Source organism: Salvia splendens, chromosome 4 (assembly GCF_004379255.2).
Source record: "Salvia splendens isolate huo1 chromosome 4, SspV2, whole genome shotgun sequence".
Classification (NCBI taxonomy): domain Eukaryota; kingdom Viridiplantae; phylum Streptophyta; class Magnoliopsida; order Lamiales; family Lamiaceae; genus Salvia; species Salvia splendens.
This window is the reverse complement of record NC_056035.1, coordinates 28,229,289-28,254,666: the sequence shown is the minus strand read 5'-3', so window position 1 is coordinate 28,254,666 and position 25,378 is coordinate 28,229,289. Positions and strand designations below refer to the sequence as shown.

The window sequence follows — 25,378 nt, the reverse complement described above, 5'->3', positions numbered from 1 at the left end:
TCATATTTGAAAAAAAAAATGAGAAAGATGGGAAAAATAAGCAATGACCAAAGTGAAAAAAACTAAAGAGAATTCCATCCCACAAGAAAGAGACAAAGGAATGAAAAGCAAAAGGTGAACTTGATATGTAGTATAAATATATGCCTAATCTTTTACAGTCATAAATATAGTCATTTTCTGTCTTTTTTTGGCAACGTGGGCTCCTGCTTGAATAATTGAGTGTTGAATTCTTGCAGAATGCAGCCTCTCTCCGCCGCCACTCCCAACTTCTCCACCACCTTTGCCAACCGGTACTCACTCTTTCTTCCTCTCTTTGCCAAAAACAATTACTTCTTTTATGTTGTTGGTGTGATTTGTTAGTGATGATTTGCTGTATTTGTGCAGCATTTTCTCTGATGTTGCTGGAGACATCACAATTATCGTTTGATGGAGAATCCTTTCTTCTGCATAAGGTAACAATCTACTCCCTCCCGTCCCCTAAAAGTAGGAACTTTTGGGGTTTAATGCGTAATTGGGAAAGTAAGAGAGATAGAAAGAAAACTATATTAGTGGGAAATGAGTCCCACCTCATTATAGAGAAATAAATTTCTTTAAATAGAAAGTTTCTATTTTTAACAGTGGAGTATTTAATTTTCCACTGCTATCTGTACAAGGAGAGTGATTTGGCTTGTGTTAGTTGTGGTGGAAAGATCCGGAAGCTGGTTGCCGATGCCAAGACGTCCAAGCTAGAACTCACCAACTTCCCCGGACGCCCTGAAATGTTTGAACTTGCAGCCAAGTTTTGTTACAGAGGATTATCAAGACGAGAACCTCGTTGAGCGCACACAGACGTATCTCACCCAAGTTGTGTGTCCGAGTCTTGAAAATTCAGTGCAAGTTCTGTCTGCTTGTGAGAAGCTTCTACCTCTCGCTGAAGAGGTAGGGATCCCGGACATATGCATTGCTGCCATTGCCATGAATGCTTGCAAGGAGCAGCTGGTTTCGCGTTTGGATTGTGATAGTGGATCGCTGGGGTGGTGGGCGGATGATCTCTCGTGGTTAGGTATCAGTTTTTATCGTATGCGACAGAGGGGTGTTAGGACGGATAGTATAGTTGCGTCTCTGATGCATTATGCTGAGACGTGGTTGAAGGGAATAGGGAAGCATCAGATTTGGAATCCGGCGAGGACTAGTTTGATTGAGAGCGGGCAGAGGAGTATTCTCGACACACTTGTAACTCTGTTATCGGTGGAGAAAAACTCGTGCATTCCGTTGGAACTTTTTGTTTGGGATGACGAGGGTGGCCATCATGGTGGAGGCCACATTAAGTTGCCGGGTTGAGCTGGAGAGGAGGATCACGTACAAATTAGAGATGGCTTTGCTGGATGATCTGCTTATACCTTCGCTTCAGACAGGGGACTCCTTGTTTGATGTTGATACTATTCGTCGTATTCTTGTTCAGTTCTTGCATCGGATCGAGGAGGAGGAGGAAGAATGTGGGTACGTGTCGGAGGATATGGGGCATGGGTGCCTGTTGAAAGTTGCAAGGCTTGTTGATGCATATTTAGCTGAGATTGCTCCTGACCCTTATTTGAGGCTTGACAAGTTCATCGCTATGATCGAGGTGTTGCCCGATTATGCTCGTGTCATCAACGATGGAATTTATAGGTCCATCGACATCTACTTAAAGGTAAAATCAAATCCTCCTATACATTTTTTTACCCTAGTAATATGAGGTGTGCTCCGATCAATGCAGAGTATTAAAAATGTCACACGATGATATTGAAACATCAATACAAATCTGTGTTGACGTTGTTGACATTTTTAATACATTGCACTGATGGGTTAACAATTTAAGAAAAGTTTACATTATAACGTTGTGTTTGTTAATTAGTCACATCCGATGCTGAGTGAGCACGAGTGCAACAAGTTATGCAAGCTGATCGACTGCCAGAAACTGTCCCAAGAAGGTTGCAACCACGCTGCCCAGAACGAGAGGCTCCCGGTGCATTTGGTGGTGAGAGTTTTATACTTTGAGCTGGTGCGGATGAAGAGTGCTATGTGCGGAGAGGGGCAGAAGATGAGCTGCAACGGGGTGGGCAGCACTGCCATGTCCCCACGAGACACATACGCTTCGCTGAGGAGGGAGAATCGAGAATTGAAGCTGGAGATATCGAGAATGAGGGTGAGGCTAAGAGCAGGTGGTGATGAAGGAGGGGATGGTGGACAAGTGTAAGCATGGTAAGAGTGTGTTAACCTCCATTTCTAGAGGGATTGCTATACTTAAACAACACAAGATCAAACCAAGGAGTAGTAAGAGATGAGTAATGATGAATGCAAACAATATTATTTATTCATGTAATGTAGAATTAAGGGATATTATACATGGGATTAGGAAGCTTGAATGTGCGGTTGCCTGTATACTCCCCTTGAAGATCACTCCACTGATCTCCCACATTCCCCCATATTCTGAACCCCTCTTCTGCTAGCTGCTTCCGCACCGTAGACTTGTATACGATCGCACTTTGCCCCTTATACGCACCACTCCTGCACAAATCGTCGTCATCATCTTCTCTTGCGTTAGTTAGTTAGTTAATACAAATGGAATGTCATTGATTGAATTAAAAAGTAGTAATAGTAATCCGTCTGTCCTTGTCCCTCTGTAATTGAGTCGTATTCCTTTTTAGATTGTCCAAATGTAGCTGAGTCATTTCCTTTTTTGGCAAAAAGTATTTTACTCTCTCTTCATCTTTCTACATTTTTCCTATCCATCTACCACAGAGCGACGAAGGGCGTAGTATTTATGTATACCTTAGAATGAGACGATGGTAGGCGAAGAAGCCCTGGGCGTGGAGATTGCGAATGGTGGCTTGCCCGAGTGTGTCTTCATCCCTACCAGTAACGAGGAACACCTTGAATCCTTTGGCGATCAATTTGACGAACAACCTGTTGGCAAATGAAAGAAAAATAAATACAACAGAAATAACTGAAGGTCAGGCCATGTCCCTTCTCTTATCACCAGTTAATTTTAGGATGTGACGTTTCTATCATGACCTGAGCACATCAGGGATCGCAGAGCACTTGGCGCTCAACGCCCACGTCTTGAACCCAACAGGATCGAACGGCTCACACCTACACAACATTCCGCGATCACTCAATGAATAGTGGAAGTGAAGTGATGCGACGCGGGTGAGACACACTACTCACCCGTAGCGCTTCCCGCTATAGTAGAAGAGGTTGGAAATGCAGGTGTCGTCGACGTCGAGGATCCAAGCGTCGAGGCCGTCGCTGGAGAGGTCGATCGAGTCAATGTAGGCGCAGATCGTGTCGACGATGAGGGCGACATCACGCTGGTATTGGCCGCGCACCATGTAGGCCTCCACGTGAGCCGAGCACTCGGGGGGGACCGTGCGCCACGCCCGTATGTTGTTCGCCTCCACGCCCAGCCTCCAGCTCAGGCAGTTGTCCCACGCCTCGTCCGAGTCGCCCCGCCACCACGTGCTCGTGGCCTTCGAGCTCGACCATATCGCTACGAACACCAACACCATCGCTTCCCTCATTCCCTGCATGCTCCATCCGAATCCAACCATTTTACTACTAATATTTCACTAATATTAATTAATTAAATACTACTATCACACACACACACACACACATTAATTAATCTATTTATACAAGTACCATGAAGAATATTGGGTTGGCACGGCAGGACAAGTCAATGGAGGAATTGTTTCTCTTCTCCTCTTTTCTTCCAAGAAATTAACACCAAATCTAGTGATGGATATATAGGAAGGAATTGGATACCTTTTTGGTGCACCTCCACGTGGCTCACCAAGCCAATTAAAAGCATTGTTGGTCAACTCTAAATTAGACTTGTAAAAGTCCTAGTGTGACAAGCATATGCAATTTAAAATCAATTTTGGGTCCAATCAAAATGGAGAATTCTAGAAATTATCAACTCCACTTTCCTATATTTATGTAGTCCAAGTGCCCCTGCCGCCAATTTACCAAGAAAAAAGAATCTAATTAGTCCAATTCGAATTCTATCAAAACCAAAACCAAATAAATAAAATCTCCACTCACATTGAATTTTCCATAAACAAAGTCACCGAAATTAGAGAGCACCTAATAATATATTCTCCATTTGTTTAATATAACTCTAGATGATGTGGAATGAAAACGAAAGATACCAAACAAGCCCTATATATCCAAACAAAAATTCAAGGTTGAATTTTCCATAGACAACCTTTGGAAATGTGAGGTGCTATTTTGAATTTTGAATTTGAATTTGAATTTTGATAAGTAGAAGCAAGCTGGAAAGTTCAATATAGATAATGAATAGTGGAAAAGTAATAGTGATTTGACAAAAAAATGGAAGTGATGAGGTGTATGTAACATGAGGGAGTGGCATTGGCGTCATAAGGCATGATATCAAAGCACGTAGTCTAGAGAGAGTAGTGCAAAGTTGAGGCAAATACAACCCACTCTTTCTTCATGCCCCCAAATCCATATCGTCATTTTTTGTACCCTCTGCACCCCAACCACTCTCTAAACAATTTTTTATTTTAGGATAAATAATTCCTTCATTCGTTCTATTCTATTTAAGATGATCATTTTTTTAAAAAAATTGTTCTGATTAAGATGATCAATATTCAATCAAATATGAAATAAATTTATGATTAATTAAACTAATGAAATCTGATCAACCTAATTAAATGCCTAAATAAACTCCGTTATCCTCTTGAATATATGATCCACTACAAAAAAAAATCACCAAATAGTGGTGGAAATATCCACCCGTATATCTCTAATTTCTGCCGATAAAAGATTTAATGGCGGATTAGTGGTAGAAATGAATCACTGCAATTTTTTTGTTAGTAAATAGAATATATTCCGCCACTAAATTTTATCGGGAGTTATCACGGAAAATAATTTGCCACAGAAATTTCACCACTAAAAAATGAAAATAGTGACATATTAGTATCATTTAATCCCGCCACTAATACGAGCGGATATGTTTCCACCACTACATTTGTATAGCCTCTAGTGGCGTTACATTTGTATAGCCTCTAGTGGCGTAATAGTGTGCGCCACTGTGCAATCCGCCATTAATATGTCACTAATGTTTAGTCCTATTTTAGTGGCAAAATAAGTTTGCCACTAACATTTCTACATATTATGATTTTATTTATTATTATTATTATTTATCCACATTACGATAATTTTTTCAACAAATCAATACTTTTCATAATAACAATAGATAATCATACATAACATCAAAGTTTTATAATATCAAATTCATAAAAGTTAGTGGAAATTGTAAAATGTTTGAGCATTAGAGAAATTCTAAAAGTTTAGAGCATTAGTGAAATTCCAAAAACTTAGTTACAAAATAAACCTTCATGTTCATGCAGAAAGCTGTGAGGGTGGAGCAGCGGAGTAACTTGAGTGTTGTTGGCTCATCAACTGCCCCATAATCTCCTGCATCCTTATCATATCCTCCTCCTCTTCAAATTTTATTTACTCTTCCATTTGGCATCACGATATTGCTGATTGCTAGTCGATGCATCACCCCAAGAGAATTGGTCCCAGTTCCAAGCATCTGCTTCTTCTTGACAAAAATATCATTCAGCAATCTCTTTAACCTTGGCCGCTTAAATGAAAATAATGATAAATAATAATTGTTAGAAGTGATCGTCAAGCTAATCAAGCTGCAATGCATCTCAAGTCACTGGACCGTCAAGTTGATCAAGCTGTTGATCAACTTGGCATAATGCATCTCAAGTCACTGGACCGTCAAGTTGATCAAGCTGTTGATCAACTTGGCATAATGCATCTCAAGTCACTAGACCTTCAAGTTGATCAAGCTGTTGATCAAGTCGCTGCATGCCAAGTTGATCAAGCTACTGCATGCAATGCTGAGATTACTAACCATGGTGATCAGTGTATGGCAACAAAGTAAGATGCACGTGATAAACAAGTGATCAACTCCACACGAGCCAAGGTGATAGATAAGACAAAAGAGAGGACAAAGGCTGGTACAGCAAAAGAACCAATCAGAGAGCTCACACGAGCTACAGCTGTGATTGAGCCAAGCATGCTAGCTAAGGTGGAGGACCACCGTTGTACTTGGAGAGACGTGTTGCTCAATGGAATGAAGAAGAGAGAGAGTTTGCAGAATTTATTTTGATTAAGAAAGTAAAGCATGTTTAACTTAGCATAAAAGCAGATTAGTACAATATTCTAGATCATTCGAATGGAGAATATATGTATTGTATCATGTTACATTTGAACATATGAAAGAATGTGGAATTGAAAGCTTTCTCCAAATACATCTCTAGCATATCTTCTTTCTTCTTCATAGCTTCCGCCGCTTCTTTTCAATAATTTGAAGATAAATGTTATGCTGAGGAACGACTGTTGGTTTGATTGTTTTTATTGATGATGTTCTTCTACCTCTCTCACTTTCTTAATACGTAATTTGAGATGTTTTATCGGGTCGGACAGAGTTGAAGGAGATTAAGGGGACATCGAATTCAAACCTCAAATTTGAAGATTGAAAACTTTGGGGATAAGTACGGTGGTCGGCTGGCCATAACTCAAATTTTTGAGTGAATTAGATTGTGGAGTCATCCTTCTTGACAAACAAACAAGAAGTTGTGTGTTGATTGATGATGCTGTTTTCCAAAAAAATAAATAAACAACTTTAGTAGTTTCTATCATATCATCTTCGTCACCTAAATAAAGATTAAACAATATAAAGCAATGAACGCAATAAAACATGAAATTATAAATATATCTATATAAGTTTATTTACCTTTGGTTGGTTCTTCATCTAACATTTCCTCCAACTCCTCATAATCAAGCTCTTCATTAGCATTTTCATCAATCACCCAAAACTCTACTTTGTCAATACATTCATATTCAATCCGATCATATTGCCTTTTCTTTGAACCAACACCACACATTTATAAGAATAAAGAAACAAAAAACAAACATCAACGTAAACAATTAAAAGTTGAAACTAGAGAAAAACCTTTACACCACCAAAGCTGGAAACATCGCAGACAAGTTTCATATAAAAACACAGAATTGAAGACAATTTTCTCTGTGTGCCTTTGTGAATAACCTCTGTGTTGAAGCTGTGTTGAGTTTGTACAATATATAGAGTTTGCATGTTATCACTCCCCAATAACTATAACTATCAATTAAATAACTAATTTTTAGAATGAACAATGCATGATAAAAACTTACCAGGCCGTGAAGATTTTGAGGTAGTCAAAGCCATCTATCTTCCTTCCAAAACCTAACCTTTTTTCACGGAAGTCATCTCCTCCATCGTACCATCATTTCTATACCTGGGAGCAAAGACTCAAAAACTTAAGCAATCCTGCTATCACCTCTGAGGTATCAGTCGGGCTTTCAGGATCATATTGGAAGGCTGAATTCAACAAAAATGCAGCTGTGTGTAGATTGTTTTTCAAAATCCTATCCCACCTTGATTCAATTATATTAACGAACTTCTCATTATAACCTCTCCTTATTCTTTCCTTTCACCACTCTCAACATGCTCTCATAAACATAACCAAGTGAAGGTTTCTCATCAGAATCACAGATGCGCAATAATCTCATAATTGGCCCCATAATCTTGGAAATAATTAAATAATTTATCATCTAAAACCACTTGTTTAGCTTCTTTTGCTTTAGTCACTCTCAAGATTTTTTTTAAACATGGACTGACGACTAATGCTTGCAAGTGATCATATAAGCTCTTTAATGCTATGAAGCTTGTACCAAACCGAGTATCACCTGGCCTATTGATTTCAGTCCACCCTGGCCTAGTTATCAACCAATTAAGAGGCCACTTATGAGATTATAAACAAAATCCGATCTTAATGCAAGAGTTATTACATCACGTACTAGAGGCAATTTTATCATATCCTTCACAATTAAGTTGATACAATGAGCAACACAAGCACAAGATGACCAAATAACTGAAGGATATTTTTCACTCAACAAAGTACCGAAATTTTTGTATTTTGGAGCGTTATCAGTAACCATATGCACTATATGTTGAGGTCCAACAATTTCTTAAAACAGGTTGCACAAATTCTCAACATTTCCATCGATACTAGATATCAACAGACTTAATGAATGACACACCATGTTGAGAATAAACTAAGAAGTTTTTCAAAGCTCTATTTCTAATATTTGTCCAACCATCACCCATTATTGTGCATCCAGATTCAACTCATTTATTGTGTATACCATCAGCAGTAGCTTGGACAGATAACTTAGCTTCTTTCAACAAAGGAATCCTAAGTGCATGATTGAAGCGAGAGCTGGAAGGGTTGGGATGCATAGGGAGAACTTTTGGAGGGTTTGGCTGCTGCCACGCAACATGAGGGTTGGGTTTTAACTACTAGGCATGGGAAATGAAATCTAGTCTAATCTGACTACTAGATCGGGAGAATTGAAAGTACGTGAAACATAAATGCATGCATGATTCGAGTCCAAAAACAACTTGAGAATTTTCACCAAATTCCTAGGTCAAGTAAAAGAGTTTCCTAGAATAACCAAACAAAAAGGCAATGCGAAAGTAAACAACAAAACAGATTACCTTAACTAGCTACTGACAAAAGCTACAACTAATAAACTAAAGCAAAGCAACTACAACTACCGATCGACTTCATCTTCTCCAACAAGCAAGCACGAAATGAACAGAACAGAACATGAAAATAGAGCATACTTCAGATCGAACGATGAACACTTCAATTAAACTAAAACTATCATATCTAATCTACTGGACCAAGTAAATAAGCAATAACAGGGTTTTCCATGCATATCCAAACAGAGTTCTAAGCTAGATCTACCAGAATCAACACAAACAAACTAGATCCACAACTTTCAACATCATTTCAACTCCGATTCAACCTCAATTCAGTAAATCAACTCCAATCAACACCGATCTCAACTCCGATCAACAAAATAATTGTGAAAAACATCCAAACAATAAATCAGAGCAGTAAACATCAGAGTAAACAAAAAAACTGAAAACGAAACTATATTAACCATGAACTTCAAACGAGTCACCAACAATCGCCGAATTTCCGGCAAGGAAATCGGCGAGATAAAAATACGTGTGGAAAAGTAAAATTGTTTCTTCACTCATTCTCGGAGTGGTGTTACACTCCAAAATGAGCAAAACACACCACACTAAATACCCCAGCTCTTCCATTGTGCCAAGTGCCTGAGCTAAATGAGTGACATTTAGAGTAAGCCGAAATAACCAAGGAAATTCTCTAACTAAGTGCTCTCCTTTTTTTCGTAAGCTTCCTGGTATTTATAGGTGTGGCTCAAATCCCTAGGGCAACGGTCTTCTTGATTTGCCGATTGTGCCCTTTGCGGATTTCGCTCTTTTTTTCTTCACTTTTCTCTTCTATTTCCTCTATCGTGGTAATTGTTCTTCGTTCTTGGGCCGGTCAGATTTTTCACGCACCTGGACTTATAAATGCATGTTAGTACCGTATAAAATATAGAATTTATATATAAAATAGTTGCATGAAACGAGCCTTATCAAACTGCTCACACTTAAACCATACTTGTCCTCAAGTATGAAAGACAAGAAAAAGGAAATAAGGCAAATTTCAATGCATCCTCCCCATTTAACCATCTAAAAAAATGAAGACTCCTAGACCTAGACACAGAAAAACGAAACACACAGAAATCACAAGACAAAGAAAAGAAAACACATAAGAGCATAAACTGGTATTTTTTCCTAGCAGCCATCCCCACAAGTTTAAGGTTAATCCAAGCATTTACAGCCTCAGATTCTTCCCCCTCCCTTCTTCTATCCAGTCAAGCTGTCAGTTCGTCAAGATAGCCTAAAATTTTGCCTCTGTTAGGTTCACACGATCACTCAATCCTCACCAGGGACGTAAAGATCATTCACTCTTCATTCTGCCATACCATTGATGCCTTAAGATTGATGCCACAGAATAGTTCCTTAAGGTCTTTCATTCGGTTGTAATGAGGTTAGGGGATTACAATGTATATTGGTGAGATTCCTAAGTGGCCTAAGTTCAAAAAGCTCAAGTGAAAACAATATTCGGACATGTGAACTTAAGGACAAAACTTGGTAACAACCTCCCGTGTGTGATTTTATCTTTCCAACATATTGGATATGTTCCCCTGGCTAATTAGCCTTATTTTCCCTACTTTATTTTCACTGGGCCATATAATTTTTTTCTGCCCTTCTCTTTTTTTTCATGGGTCAGGTGACAACCGTTCCTGCCCATTTTCTTTTCTAACTTCTTTTCTCTTTCTTGGGCCTGATGACATGTATATATTTTTTTCTGCCCATATTCTAACTATTCTTTTTCTGGGGTCAAGTTACAACTTTCCTTGCCCGTTTATCATTTCTAACATTTTCTTCGTTTTTCTCTTTGCTCCTCAATCTGTCTCATACCCCTACCATCGAGCTACTCCATCCCCGCCCCTTTTGTTCACATGGCATGAAAGCTAAAGGTTCCAACAAATGGATTCAGTTTAGTACATGCCCAAAGAGTTCACTAAGGGGTGCCTTTCCAATGAGGCAGGTTCAGCAGGTTCGAAAGAATAAAGCTCAAAATGGTTATCCCTATTGCCTTTAGTCCTCACTATCTATGTCATTTCTCCTCTAGCATCAATGGCAGCCACTCTATTCTTTTTAATGTATTTAGTAGCAAGTATTCTACTCTAGGCTTATAACTCACTTTTAAGAGGGCTTCACAGTAAGCTTAAATTCAGGCATTTTCTATCGTCCTTACTTCTTCCAACTGACTTAGATTTATTAAGGAAAAAGGATTCACAAATCAGCATGTATTTCCTCTCCAATTACTCTCCCTAAGGGGCTTTTGCTATTTATTATACCAGTTATGCAAACACAGAACCTAAAAAAAACTTCTACAAACTCCTTGACCTAACAGAATATGTACAAGACACTAACTGCACTAACTGCTTCTCCCCTCCCACTTCATTTATGCTTGTCCCCAAGCAATCCTTATGAAGTGGAAAGCAGGGCAGTTAGTGGTGACACAAACAGAAAAACAACAAAGCACAAACTTCTCACACTTAGACCAAGCAGTGGGCTAAGTGTAAGAAGGCAAAAACACAACAAAACATGTACAAAACAATCTTCTCACACTTAGGCCAAGCAATGGTCTAAGTGTGAGCAGATACACAAGAAAACACAGAAAAATAAAACATACTAGGCATATAAACTTCTCACACTTAGGCCAAGCCATGGCCTAAGTGGAAGAGAGCATAAAAAAAATGTACATCCTAGCATGCACACTAAAAAAAACTAAAAGCTAAAAACAGAAACTAAAATTACTTGGTTACTCTGGGGGGAGGGGAGGGTCTGATCAATTCTGTCCCTGGCCCCTGCGGGGACCAGGCTTCTAGGGTGTTCCTCTGGGTAGTGGTGGTGTAGCTGCATCCTTCCTGGCCTTGGGCTGGCTAGGCCTCGAGATCTCCTTTCTCGCTAGAACAGTGGTGGTGGTGGTGGTTTCTTCTCCTCATTTCTGACGCTTGGTTGATGTGTCGACCGATTCGTTGGTGGTGGATGGGGTAGACGCCTTCCTCTTCTTTACTGGTATAGTCACTGTAGTAGTCGGGGTGGATTTCTGGGGAGTAGTTCCTAAGGAAAGGCTTTGTGGGGGTCGAGCTGTTCTCTGATCCACGAAGTTGACCATATTCATTATCAAGGTCAGAGCTTCGGTCATTTTAGCGGTATGCACCCCTAGCGGCTCCTTCATCCCCAGGACAGTGGAGGTCAACGAGGATATCTCAGTCTTGATATCCCGAATGTCGGCCCGGACTCCCTTCAACTCCTTCTTCCATTCTAGTGTGGCTGCCTCCGGCATTGAGCTTCCTTCTGCTTTACCTGCCGCTTCAGTCTGTCCAACCTCATAGAAATAGACTTCGCCGTCTTTTGTGTACAATAGCCCCTTGTTGAAAAAAGAAATCCAAATTGAATTGCTCTGGGGATCGCACATTTCCAGAGATGGCACCGACTTTGTGATCGTCATCGTGATATTACGCTGTAGATAGGCTCCGAGAAGATGGCAAGTATAGAGATGGCGTGATGTGTGGGTAGTCATCAGATGGCACGCTTGGTCTAACCAGTAGCCGAGGTGGACCTTCACACCTTTCAACATACACCGAGTAAAGTATAGTTCAGGTGTTGTCAAGGTGGAGCTGACCTGCCCCATCAGATTATAGCCGATGAATATCTGGGCAAAGCGGAGGAGGTGGTTGGTGATGTGGGCTCCCCTTGATATGCTGGTCTTGAAACGCCCCCAACGCTTGTGAGTGATGGGCTCCCATGCCTGCTGCGTCCGTGGTAGACTTGAAGTTGAATGATGTGAGGAACTCTTTAGCAAGGGTCACTGGCACCTCCACAGTGCTATGGCTCAGCAGCCATTCAAACCCGATTGCATTGATGTAGGAGAGGAATTCTTCCTTTGACTCGATCTCTTGAAAGGATTCAGGGTGATAGCTCTTCCCTGACTTGGCTTGCTTCCCCTTCGTTCCACGTTCAGCGTACGTCCTGGCCTTCTTAGGATCACTGAAATAGGCCATCTCTCCTAGAAGTTTCTTCGTGACTACCACCTCTTCCGGTGAATAAATGGGCTCCTCAGCACTGCCCTCCTCTGAGTCTCTATCTTCCTCCCTCGCATCCTCTTCAGCCTCATGAGGGAAAGGCACCTTTATTGGTTTGGTTGTATGTTCGCTCGCCTTGGGATCAGATCTCAACTTTCGCGGCTTCGTGGCCACCATAACTTCCTCCACCTGTCCCTGCCTCTGTGTTTCTTTCTTCCCTACCGGATTATCATCACTCTTCGGTTCCTCAACCTTCTCTTCACTTCCTTCCTCATCCTCTTCACCTTCTTCCACGACTTCTGCCTGTCCCTCTACTTCCTCTTCACACTCTTCCTCGGCTTCTTCATTTCCCCCACTCTCCGCCTCAGTCTCATTACCCTTGTCACTCTCCACCATTTCTTGCTCTGGTTCGTCGGCAACATCTGGGCTCTTTTTACCGTGGATATCTTGGTCCCTATCCTCCTCCTGGCTGTCTGCCTCGTCGACAAATGTCACGGAAGAAAGAAACTCTTTAACTAGCGTTATGGCCATCTGCGGTTGAGCGGTCACTAGATCTTCTTCTGTAAACTCGGTATGGGGATCAGACGCGTCGCATGTGGGCGGTTGTAAGGTTGTTTCCTGAGTTGATGTAGCGGTTGCCTCTCCCGTTCTGCAAACCTCTGCCAGACGGGCATATATTGCACTGGCCTGCGCTCCTCGGCCGAATTTCTGCAAGAACTCCTTCACGATCTATTCTTGATCGGCTTCAGCTGCAAGTGTGCCAGATGTGACGGGTGGGTCTAAAGGCATATCCAGCCTTCTCTTGGTGGGTGCAGTTGGAGGATCAGTGAGTGTGGGTTGAGATGTGGACTGTTGCTCAGCAACAGGTTTAACCGGTGGTTTCACCGCTGCTCTTCCTCCTGCAGTTTTCTCTTTCTTGGTGCTTTGTCCACTCCTGGTATCCATGGTATCTGATCTTGGCGACTGGTGATGGCACCTCCGGAAGCTTACACATAGAAAATTAGGAACTTTGAGATTAGGGTTTCGAAAATAGGAAAAGTGTTTGTGAGAGAGACAAGCTTGAGGGGAAAGTTTTAATGAGTAGTAGGAGGAAATAATAAAGGAATTCAAATAAAACAAAAGAAGGCAGATGAACGGTCGCATATGATGTGAACAACCGTACATCCTCTGCAAAAGGATTTAAAAATAATAAATATCTTCTTCGTTTTGAATTTTGAATTTCAAATTTTGAATTTTCCCCAAATTTCCTGAAATTTGTTCCCCCCTTGAATTCACAGCCGCGTTCCTGCACATCCTTTAACTGCACAACTTAAAAACACATTAAACAAAAGAATGAAATACCGAACTCCCAGGTCAAGGAAATAGGTTAGAAAACATTTAAAAGTTCAACTGACCTTCACGGTTTTTCGATATTCCGAAAATATTTTTGGGTTAAAAGATTTTTTCTCTGTTTGGGTTTTCTTAAGAGAACATAAAAGGAAATATTCACAATATTATAAAAAGACTTGTTTAAGTATTCTTGGGAATATGGTTTTGCTAATAAAATTTTCAAACTTCATGTCATTTCTTTGACCCAAGAATTCCCGAAGAATACTTAACCTTTCAACCAACTAGGCGATAGTGGGGAGCGTGCGCAGTGGAACCTCTCCCACCACACACAGCTCCGAACTATCCCTAAACCTCTTGACTCTATGACCATTGACAAGAAAAGGAATAGAGTTAGGAGTACATCCCTGAATTTCCACGGCTCTGTTTGCTCTGAGGCTCACAATTGTGTAAGGCCCTGTCCACTTAGACTTCAGATTCCCGGGCATCAGCTTCAGCCGAGACTGGAAAAGGAGTACTTTCTGCCCAACCTGCAGTTCCTTCGTCCGGAGATTTTTATCGTGCCACAACTTGGTTTTTTCCTTGTACCACATTGCAGCATCATAAGATTCGAGTCTCAGCTCCTCCAGCTCCTGCAGTTGTAGCTTCCTTTCCTCTTTACAGACCTGGGGCTTCATATTCATTTCTCTGACTGCCCAATAAGCCTTGTGCTCTATCCCAACCGGAAGGTGGCACATCTTGCCAAACACAAGTCTATATGGCAACATACCAATGGGGGTCTTGAACGCAGTACGATAGGCCCAAAGCGCATCATCTAGCCTTCTGCTCCAATCCTTTCGGGACGGGTTTACGGTCTTTTCCAAAATCCCTTTGATATCTCTGTTGGAAATTTCTGCTTGACCATTGCTCTATGGATGATACGGAGTGGAGAGTCTGTGATGTACTCCATATTTCTTCATAAGCGCTTCCATTTTCCGATTGCGGAAATGCGTTCCTTGGTCAGAAATGACCACCCTTGGCACCCCATATCTATTGAAAATATTGTCTTGAGGAACCTCGTGACCTCCTCAGCCTCACATGTGGCAGTCGCCTTGGCTTCTATCCATTTTGACACGTAATCAATTGCCACCAAAATGTAAGAGTTACCATAGGAGGATGGGAATGGACCCATGAAGTCCATTCCCCAGACATCGAACACCTCACAAACGATCACTGGATTCTAAGGCATCTCGTCTCTAGTGGAAATTCCCCCGGTCTGCTGACATCGGGTACAACTCTGGCAGTACTCATAAGACTCCTTGTTCAATGTCGGCCAATAGAATCCGCTATCCAAAATCTTCCGAGCAGTCTTCCTTGGACCAAAATGCCCACCGCATGCTAATGCATGACAGTGATCCAGTAAGTCCCTTTGCTCACATTCTGGAATGCATCTCCTGATTACTTGGTCGGATCCCATCCTCTATAGATACGGATCATCCCAGAAATAGTACTTGGCCTCACTTCTGATTTTCATCCTCTGGGCCCGAGAAATCTCTGGAGCACTGGGCAGTTCCCCCGTGACTAAGTAGTTCGCTAAGTCAGCGAACCATGGTTCCACATTCAGCGGGAACTTCCATTTGTCAGAAACTCCAGCTCCAGTTGCGGCCATCACCTTATCCCAACGAATAAGGCTCGAAGGTTCCTCTGTAAAGTACAAATGTTCTTCTAGGAGCGCATCTGGTATAGCCTCTTCAGTATCCCCTTGGAAAATTCTGCTGAGATGATCAACTACCTTGTTCTCGGTACCTTTCTTGTCCTTAACTTCCCAATTGAACTCCTGGAGTAACAACACCTATCGGATCAACCGTGGCTTGGACTCCTTCTTTGCCAGTAAATACTTTAACGCTGCATGTTCGATGAATACGATTACTGATAAGTCACATTCTAGGCTTGGTTACTGGTCAGTATAACGTGCTTAATTGGATTATATTTGCAAAATAGTTGCTAAAGTGTGCAGGAAAAGAGTACCAGTCAGTACGAAAGGGTTCGGATATCTCAGGTGAAAAGAGCGCCAGAAAGGTGCAATACTGACCAGGATGCATTCCAAAAAGGCTCGAGATAGAGAAGAAGGATTGCTGGGAAGGATCAACCACAAACAAGGGCAAAAGAGTCATTTCACGAAGAGAGTCTACCCTAAAAGCAAGGGTAGGCCTCCCTATAAAAGGAAGCCACTTGGAGAGAGAATAATCATCGACATTCATACTTAGTTAGAGTCCTCTCTCTCGGTAGAAAAATTCTTTCAGCATCGTCCATAATCTTCTCTTCTCTCACCACAGCCATGGTCACATGAAGTTCCATAAGTCCACCAGAGAATCGCCTTCCATCGTTCCAACCAGTTCATTTCGTAGTTGTAGCAGTTTCATCACCCGTAGTGGCAAAACAATCTTTATTCGCTTTCCTAGTTAATCTTTACTTGTTTTCCTTTTGTTGGATCTGTTGCATATTCAGTACTTGTTATCTTTTGAAGTATTTTGTTGGGATCCAAACGTTTTATGCAATGAAGTTGTTTTTATGTATCTCTTTCGGTTTGAATTTGTTTCATTCTGCCTAGGTAGCTTAGATCTAGTTGTCGCGGTAATTTCTAAGTGTTGAAAGCATGATTTCATTTGGAGTTGCTCGATCTGAGATTGTTAGTTAAGTTTGTTGTTTAGATTTAGTTTCAGAAGTGATGAAGTGCGAAATCCGAGTTTACGTGAATTCTGTCACCTTGCATGTCGCCCAATAAGTGTAATTCTAGATTTCACTCGATTAATCTTCGAATTTTAGAGTGTTAATTTGTGGATCTGAATTGTGAAGTTGTTAATTTGTAAGTGTCATCCTTAGAATCTGAGTTTGTTTGATTTTGTGCATACTTGTTGAAGAAGACAACATCCACATCCAAGTTTGGGACCACTTTTACTTTTTAGTTACTTTTTGCTTTTGTCCTTTACTTTTCTTGCTGGTACCCTACAGACTTGACAACCACCACCTATTCTCTAATATTCCATTTAGCCTTTTATAGTAACTATCTACTTTCCACATATCCCTAAAACACTGTGTTCCCCACTCTCACGTACACAGCTACATGTCAATCACTTTCACACCACCCAGTCAGTAGAGTACCACCTTTAATTCCTGTCTAGGTAGAATCTCAACCCAAGCGTGGTAGCTAACCAAACCCCTCCAGATTATCACCACAATTACCCAAGCGCGTCCATCTTTGTGTGATTCGACCCTTACCTCCACTATACTAACCAGTAGAAGTGGGTTGAGGAATAATATTGATACCAGGTTCAGTTTGGCTGGGATTTCTATCCTGATCAGGTGGATACACCCTTGCTTAACACGACACCGAGAACCTGCACCTTCAAATGGCGTCGTTGCCGGGGATGGATGGCGTTATTAACTGCTATTGTGCGTGATATTTTGGCGTATATATTGTACATAAATTTTCTCTTGTCTTTTTATTTCAGTTTATGAGAAGCAGTTCGGCTCCTGACCATTGGAAGCCGAAGAAACTCCAACGAGGGACTATACTCGTGACCACTCGTTCTGGCCTATCGACAACCCTGTCTGACCTAGGCACGAGTAGTGACGAAGAGCAAGACACCATAGAAGGAGGAATACCAGAACCGGTGCTACAATTGGAAGGTAACCCAAGGAGGATGGCTGCCCAAGTAGACGATGACCCAGAGATTGGATCTAATGTGAATCCTAAGGATTCAAGAAACATATGTTGCCCGAATTTGTTTTTGAAATAATATCCAATAACACAAATAAGAAATATGATAATAAAAAGATGGAAAAGAAGAAGCAGATGATAAGTGTTATGATTTAGATTCAAGTTCAAGAAAGAAAACCCAATGGCTACTTTCACAAACAAAAACCTAATGGCTCCACCAACTAGCAACACAAAAACTAGCAAGCATACCTTAACAAATAATCTAAGCCCGACAATAGATTAAATGCAACCACAAGGGATTTTGGATAAATCTTCAATGATGAAGATGGGTGCTCACAATGGAATCTTTCTTCTTCAATAATGTTCAAAGTCTGCTCACAAAAACCCTAGACATGAGTATTTATACAAGAGAAAAAAAGTGCTAAATAAAAGACACAAAAAGAGTCCAAAAACGCAAGTCCTGCAAAAAGCCCGGTCGGGCGAATTCTCTGGAGTTTGCGACCAAAAACTGTCAAAACGCCCGGTCGGGCGTTTTCCCCTTGCAAAATCGCCCGCCCGCGTGTTTCGTTCTACATTGCGCGGCTTTCTTAAAACGACCATAGCTTCCTCATCCGGGATCCGATTGAGGAGTGCAAGATACTCACGCGAAGCTATTTTGATGATGAAGACAATGGTATTCTTAGGAGAGGATTTGGACTTTATCTTCAAATGAAAATTCTGGTTTGAATCAGACCTCCAAATCCGGATTGGCTCCTTGCCATGTCTCCACCTTCTTCTCGGACCCCAATCAACCCATGGCCCTCAGTGTCGTTGTATCCTATGATTGTGAATACCCGGATTCACATCAGGATCGCTGAATGCTCATGCCGACGGAGAACCGCCGCAAGCCGTAGTTGTCACCCCGGGACAGACAGCCTGTGATGTGAAGCCTCATGTTATCGCAATTCTACCCACGTACTGTGGGAAGAGCTATGAAGGGCCCTTCGAGTTCCTTCATCAGTTATGTAAGATTTGTAAGGTACAGAGAAGGCCAACAGGGGCGACCGAGGATGACTACAGATTGAAGCCTTGTCATTCGTCCTAAAGGGGGAGGCCAACACATGGTTCATGTTCCTGCCACCCAACTCCATTGAGAGTTAGGCCGATTTCAAGTCAGCCTTCCTAGGCGAATTTTTCCCGTCTTCGAAGACGAGTGCGCTGAAGAGAGAGATAACTGGTGTGAAGCAAGAGTACGATGAACCCCTGAGTGATTATTGGGCCAAATATTTGAGCCTTTTGGATGCGTGTCCAAACTATCATATGGCAGAAATAGAGATACATCACACCTTTTATGAGGGGATGAATAAGGCAACAAAGGATCTGGCAAACTCATCGTCAGGAGGAAGCTTCACGCAACTAAGGGCCAGTGAAGCAAAAAAGGTCCTAGGGAAGCTTTTGAGCGCGAAGAAGGAATACGACAATTCGAGGGATGGATACAGCAGAAAAATTATTGCGAGTGCTTCGTCCACTGACCAGGAGCAGAAGATAGAGCAAAAGATGGACTTGAAGATGGAAGAGCTGAAAAAGACGCTCCTGAGCGCGATCGAGAAGAACACGCCACCGCCTTCCCCAACTGGGAGCTACAAGGGTGCAGAGCAGGGAAATCAAGGGGAAACCTACGACCAGCCGAATGACTTGGTCAATATGGAGCAAGTCAATGCTGCAGGATACTATAATTCTAGTGGGAATTGGATTCCGGGGAGACATCGGGAAACACCATGGAGGGACCATCCAAATTTTTGATGGGGAGATGGGAACCAAAATCAAAACCAAGGTCAAGGTCAGAACCAATACAACCCCCACCCGAACTAAAATCCCAACCGTGGCCCAGCAAACCCCGACCACCAATTCAACTGGTCAGGGAGGAACCAACAACCCCACAACCAAAACCCATGGAACCAAAACTCAAACCCTTTTATGTGCCACCACACCAGAGGAACTACCAAAATTACCAGAATCAGCATAATCAAGGTCCCCAACACCAACAGAACCAGAACTAGCTCTAGAACCAGAGCCAGAATCAATATCACCAAGACCAATACAACCCTCATGCCCAGTATAACCAATACCCACCTAACCAGAACCAGCAAAACTTCCAGAATTACCAGCACAATCAAAACCCCCAGTATAACCAGCACCAAGGACCAAATCAGTTCCAATATCCTAACAGGTCAAGGAGATCTATGGAGGACATGATGGGAGAAATGCTCGCTTCGCAGCAGAGTATCAAGGGTGAATTGCAGTCTAATAATGAACTAGTGTAGGGGATACAGAATGCCCAGAAGGAGCATAAGGTGAACGTGGATATGATGAATAGACAATTAGCCCAGCTGGCGAATTCGGTGGGTAAATTGAAGGGGAATTAAGGGAAACTCCCGTCTACAGTCCATGTAATTGAAAAGGCAAACGTGAGTAAGGTCACATTGCAGTCCGGAACTGCCTATAATGGACCCCAACCGAAGAAACCCAGTGGAGAGCCCAGTGAAACGAAGGTACTGAGTGACATCGTCTCGGTGGAGAGCTCAACAGACCGCTGCCTCAGATGCATGCTCCATTTTTCTTGGATGAAGCACCATTGGAAAAAGATCAAACCAAAGGCGTACGGCCCATGGAAGACCCTCCTAAAGAAACGGAACCCACGACAGAGACTCCGGCCCAGAATATGCCCAAGAAAGACTCCATGAAGGCTGTTGAAGAACCGGTAGAAGAGGCGAAAGGGAAAAAACCATTTCCTTACCGTTTCGTGAGAAGGAGAAAGAAGGAGAACCCAGTGGACTACATGTCCATTTTTGGGAAGCTGGATGTCACCATACCATTCCTCCAAGCCATGAAGCTACCCCTGCTTGGGAAATTCATCAAGGATTTCATAGCCGGGAAGGCCTAGGAAGATGGAAAAATCATGGTGGAAGGGATAGCGTCAGTAATTGTGCAGGAGAAGCTACCGCCCAAAAGAGCCGACCCAAGTATGTTCACTTTACCTATAACTATCGGAGATGTAAAAATTGAGCATGCGATGTGTGATCTGGGAACATCTATAAATGTTATGCCATTAGCAATCTATAATTGGTTGAAGGGAGTAAAGTTGTCAAACACTAGGGTGTTAATCCAACTGGCTGATAGGTCAAGCGTAAATCATGAGAGCGTGTTGGAAAATGTATTGGTAAGAGTGCATGATTTTACTTACCCTGCTGACTTTTATGTGATCAAGATGAGTGAGTTTGAAGCTAGGGAGTCTAGCGGTATATTGTTAGGGAGACCGTTTTTTAGAACAGCTAAGACAATCGTGGACATGGCTGAGGGGACAATTTGCATTGATTTTCATGGAGAGAAATTCACTTTTGATATCAATGAGGCCATGAAGAAGCATATCGATTCTGAAAATCTATGCTATGTTGATGTAATTGACCCCCTAGTCCAAGATTTTCTTGAGACCGAATTATTGCAGGAAAAACTCCAAACGTTGGATGTGTATGGACAGGCTGATGTAGAAGCAGCTGCATGGTGCGATCTGATCAGCAGCCAAGGGTTGACTGATGAAGAGATAGAAGGAGCAATTAAGGACTTCTCAGATGGTGAATTAGAAAAAAGGGGGATACTGCAAAAAACCTTCTACCCACAGACACACTTCCCCTACAAGTTGATTTAAAGAAACTGCCAGCAAACCTGAAGTATCCCTTCCTCGGGGAGGAAGACTCATACCCGGTGATTATCAGCAGCAGCCTTACGAAAGAGCAAGAGGCGAAACTACTGACTGTGCTGAGGAAGAACAAAAGGGCAATTGGATGGAGCCTTACAGATTTGGTGGGAATAAGCCCCGATGTGTGTATGCACCACATCAGGCTAGAAGAAAGAGCGAAAGCACATCGAGACTTGCAAAGGAAGGTGAACCCTAACATGCGGGAGGAGATATTGAAGGAAATTTTGAAATTACTGTCATTAGGAATTATCTATTCGGTGCCCGACAGCGAGTGGGTCAGCCCCATTCACATGGTCCCCAAGAAGTCAGGGATCCAAGTGGTTCAAAATGAGAGGAATGAGATGATACCAACAAGGCTAGTCACTGGTTGGCGGATGTGCATAGACTACCGCAAACTGAATGCCGCAACCAGGAAGGACCACTTCGCCCTGCCGTTCATCGATCAGATGTTGGAGCGACTGGCTGGGAAGAAGTACTTCTGTTTTTTAGATGGGTACATCGAATATTTCCAAATCTACATGGACCCTAAAGACCAGGACAAAACCACCTTCACCTGCCCATTCGGAACCTACGCGTATAGACGCATGCCATTCGGTCTGTTCAACGCCCCGGGTACATTTCAACGATGCATGATGAGCACCCAAGACCTTAAATCAGGCTCAACGGAATTATGACACCACTGAGAAGGAGATGTAGGCTGTGGTGTATTCATTCGAAAAGTTCCGGCAGTACTTGTTAGGATCCAAGGTCATCGTCTATACTGACCATGCGACCATTAAGTACCTGGTTGCCAAGAAGGAATTAAAGCCCCCACTGATCCGATGGGTACTCCTGCTACAAGAATTCGATTGGGAGGTGGAAGACAAAAAAAGAGTCGAGAATAAGGTAGCGGATCATTTGAGCAGACTAGTGCAAGATGAGAGCAGTGAAAAGGTGCACGACCAGTTCCCGGAGGAATACTTGTGTGAAGTGATTTTTGCCGTCAGAAACATTGATTGGAAAGAGGTAATGAAGCTCACTGGCGAGGATATAACAGCAAAAGGGAAAGAAAAAGTAGGGCAGGATCCATGGTTTGCGGACCTAGCCAACTACCTAGCGACAGGAGAACTTCCAGAAATGTCAAACGTCACCAAGGCTCAAAGAATGAAGATCAGAAGTGAGGCAAAATACTACTTTTGGGACGACCCATACCTGTGGAAAGTAGGAGCAGATCAAGTGATAAGAAGATGCGTTCCTGACTAGGAATAGAGGGACGTACTGACACATTGCCACTCCTTGGCATGTGGAGGACACTTCGGTCCTAAGAAAACGGCAAGAAAGATTCTGGACAGCGGATTCTATTGGCCAACTCTCAACAAAGATGCTTATGAATTCTGTAAAAGCTGTGAACGTTGCCAACTGACCGGTGGGATCTCTTCACGAGATGAAATGCCACAAGTACCGGTTATTGTTTGTGAGCTGTTCGACATATGGGGGATGGACTTTATGGGTCCTTTTCCCTCGTCCTATGGAAGCCTGTATATTTTAGTCACAGTTGACTACGTCTCTAAGTGGGTAGAAGCCAAGGCCACGAGCACGTGTGAGGTGAAAGAGGTTGCCAAGTTCCTCAAGAGTAATATTTCCAGCCGGTTCGGAATACCAAGGGCCATCATATCCGATCAGGGAACCCACTTCTGTAACCGCACAATCGAAGCCTTGATGAAGAAGTACGGTGTTCACCACAAATTATCTAGCCCCTACCACCCACAAGCGAATGGTCAAGCGGAGATCTCTAACCGAGAGATAAAGAACATTCTGGAAAAAATTGTCAACCCTTCCAGGAAGGACTGGAGTATGAGGTTAGAAGATGCTCTGTGGGCGTACCGGACAGCCTACAAAACGCCCATAGGAATGTCCCCATACCGAATCGTTTTTGGGAAGATGCGCCATTTACCAGTGGGGATCGAACATCGAGCATACTGGGCAGTACAACAAGTTAATGTGGATGCTAAGGCCTGTGAGGAGGAAAGGAAGCTGCAGCTACAGAAGTTAGAGGAACTTAGATTGGAGTCGTTCAATTCTGCCATGTGGTATAAAGAGAGAACTAAATTGTGGCAAGACAGAAATCTAAGGACCAAAGACCTCCATGTTACTACTCTTCCAGTCAAGATTGAAGCTAATGCCTGGGAAGCTCAAGTCGAAGTGGACAGGACCATATGTTATAACCGCACTCCGTTCTAATGGAGCGGTGGAGATTTCAGGGAGTACTCCTAACTCTGAACCTTTTATCGTAAATGGACATAGGCTGAAGGTGTTTAGGGATAATATTGATATGTGTGTAGTGGAAAAGATTCCACTACAATCACATACTAAGGTCGCGTAATGACCAGTAGGATGGGAATTTGGAGTTCCACTGGGCTAGTTTTCTTTTTGGCAAAGTTTGCATATGCTGGCCAAGTAGAATTCCAAATTACCTAGAGTAAAATGTAAATATTGTAAATACTTGGTAGTTAATAGTTAAATTTCTGCATGCAATTAAAAATTAAAATCCAAAAAATATTTCTGGGCCTTAAATATTAATTTGGAGTACGTACTGACCACAAGAATACCAATTCGGTGAAACTCCTAATTGTATTTAAGTGTCCTTCCACTTTATTTCCATACATAGAAAATATAGGGGGAAAATGTTAAGGGAGAGATTTGAAAAAGATAGAGTGAAATTTGAATTTGGCGTTGGGTATAACTTTGCAGGAGGGGACAGCGATTAGGAGGGCGCGTGGTGCAGAGATATGACAGGCGACGTCCAATCAGAAGCGAGTTCTCTCAACCGTCTTCCACCCGAAGCGTCGCAACCTAGAAACCGCCTACTGCCGGTTAAAACCCTCAACTGCCCAATTCCACTCTAAAAGCCCAACCGCCTATTCCCCTTCACCTCACAAACCCTTACCTGCATTCTCTCACCCAAAGTAAACACCCATTATTCCCGAAACCAACACCCATACCACCACCAAAAACCGCCACCGACTCAAACCATGGTGAAGAATAAAGCGGCCAACAAACAAGCCTCGGTGAGACCCCTTCAAATCTCCGAGATGAAACCCCAGAAATCCAACCGCCGACTGAAGAGCGGCCGCCAAGCACACAACTACAACCACAAGCGCTAATACCTCAGGCTCCGGCGATGGTTCCTTTAAATGAACCGGCGGAGTTTCTCAGGCAGCAGGACCCGAATAATGATTGGGCGGCTGCATTCACAGATTTTAGCCGAACCGGAGGCGGATCAAGCATGGTCGGAGGAACACCGGTGATACCAACCCTACCAGAAAAGCAGTCTCCCTCGATAACCGTACCATCGGCGTCCTCGAAACCCTCCCCGATTCACCAACAAATCAAACCACTGGATGTCAGCCCCCTTTCCGCCTACCATGACCCTGACCTAGGGGAAACCGAGGGAAAAGAAAGCGAAGAGAAGAAGAGCGAGGGAGGAGGGGATAAATCAGAGAACACATCGGTCGCGGAGCCCGTTTCCCAAGAGAGGGAAATATAGGAGATATATCTGAATGTGACGGCCAGGAAGCAAGGCCTTATCACTGATGACGAATTCCAGTCGCTTTTAGACGGGGTGAACAGGATGGAAGTAGACACTGTCTAGGTGGCTGAGGGTCTAGACCTCGAATCGAAGGCAGTAGGAGGAGGTGAAGAATCTGGCACAGTGATAAGGCTAATTTCATGCATTGGTTAAAGGGTAAAATTCATGTGTTTGCGGGGTCTAACGCATATTTTAAGCCAGGTGTGTAGAAGGTTTTCGCCAGATCCAAGAAAGAAGAGGACAATTACATGGTCCAAGGAACTGGCGAATAAGTAAGCAATTTGGAGGGAAAACGACTAGACGGAGGAGATAACGAAGCTGAAGGGTAGAATGGAGATTTCTACGAAGGCTTCTAGAAGATCAACTCCGCACCTATATAAGGAGGAGAGCATGCAAAAAGAAAGATAAAACTTCGGAGGGTGGA

General features: G+C 42.7%; 2 protein-coding genes and 1 pseudogene across 4 annotated transcripts; 1 reads left to right on the top strand and 2 right to left on the bottom strand.

Moving 5' to 3' along the window:
- The first annotated feature begins 101 nt into the window (after positions 1-101).
- LOC121799299 lies at positions 102-2,384 on the top strand (annotated as a pseudogene).
- Positions 2,308-3,783, bottom strand: LOC121799300 (acid phosphatase 1-like). Of its 3 annotated transcripts, none has more exons than XM_042198621.1 (5): positions 3,661-3,783; positions 3,187-3,549; positions 3,034-3,111; positions 2,791-2,925; positions 2,308-2,526 (listed from the first exon to the last, which is right to left on the bottom strand). In XM_042198621.1, exons 2-5 carry the CDS (start codon positions 3,546-3,548, stop codon positions 2,349-2,351), a joined length of 753 nt encoding a protein of 250 aa, XP_042054555.1. In that variant the 5' UTR covers position 3,549; positions 3,661-3,783; the 3' UTR covers positions 2,308-2,348. The 3 variants fall into 3 exon arrangements, with proteins under 3 accessions (XP_042054555.1, XP_042054556.1, XP_042054554.1); XM_042198622.1 differs by having other exon boundaries at positions 3,187-3,542; positions 3,661-3,779; XM_042198620.1 differs by lacking the exon at positions 3,661-3,783 and having other exon boundaries at positions 3,187-3,619.
- Positions 3,784-12,237: 8,454 nt separating this feature from the next.
- LOC121800916 (neurofilament medium polypeptide-like) lies at positions 12,238-13,155 on the bottom strand. The gene has a single exon (XM_042200405.1). The coding sequence runs from the start codon at positions 13,153-13,155 to the stop codon at positions 12,238-12,240; it is 918 nt and encodes a 305-aa protein (XP_042056339.1).
- Between the last annotated feature and the right edge of the window lie 12,223 nt (positions 13,156-25,378).

Bases quoted from the DNA above. Each gene is read 5' to 3' on its own strand.
- LOC121799300 (XM_042198620.1), bottom strand. From the start codon at position 3,569: ATGGTTGGATTCGGATGGAGCATGCAGGGAATGAGGGAAGCGATGGTG. The intron at 3,112-3,186 runs GTGAGTAGTGTG...AATGTTGTGTAG, and splicing joins TATAGCGGGAAGCGCTACGG to GTGTGAGCCGTTCGATCCTG. The intron at 2,527-2,790 runs GTATACATAAAT...CGATTTGTGCAG, and splicing joins TACCATCGTCTCATTCTAAG to GAGTGGTGCGTATAAGGGGC.
- LOC121800916 (XM_042200405.1), bottom strand. From the start codon at position 13,155: ATGGCCATAACGCTAGTTAAAGAGTTTCTTTCTTCCGTGACATTTGTC.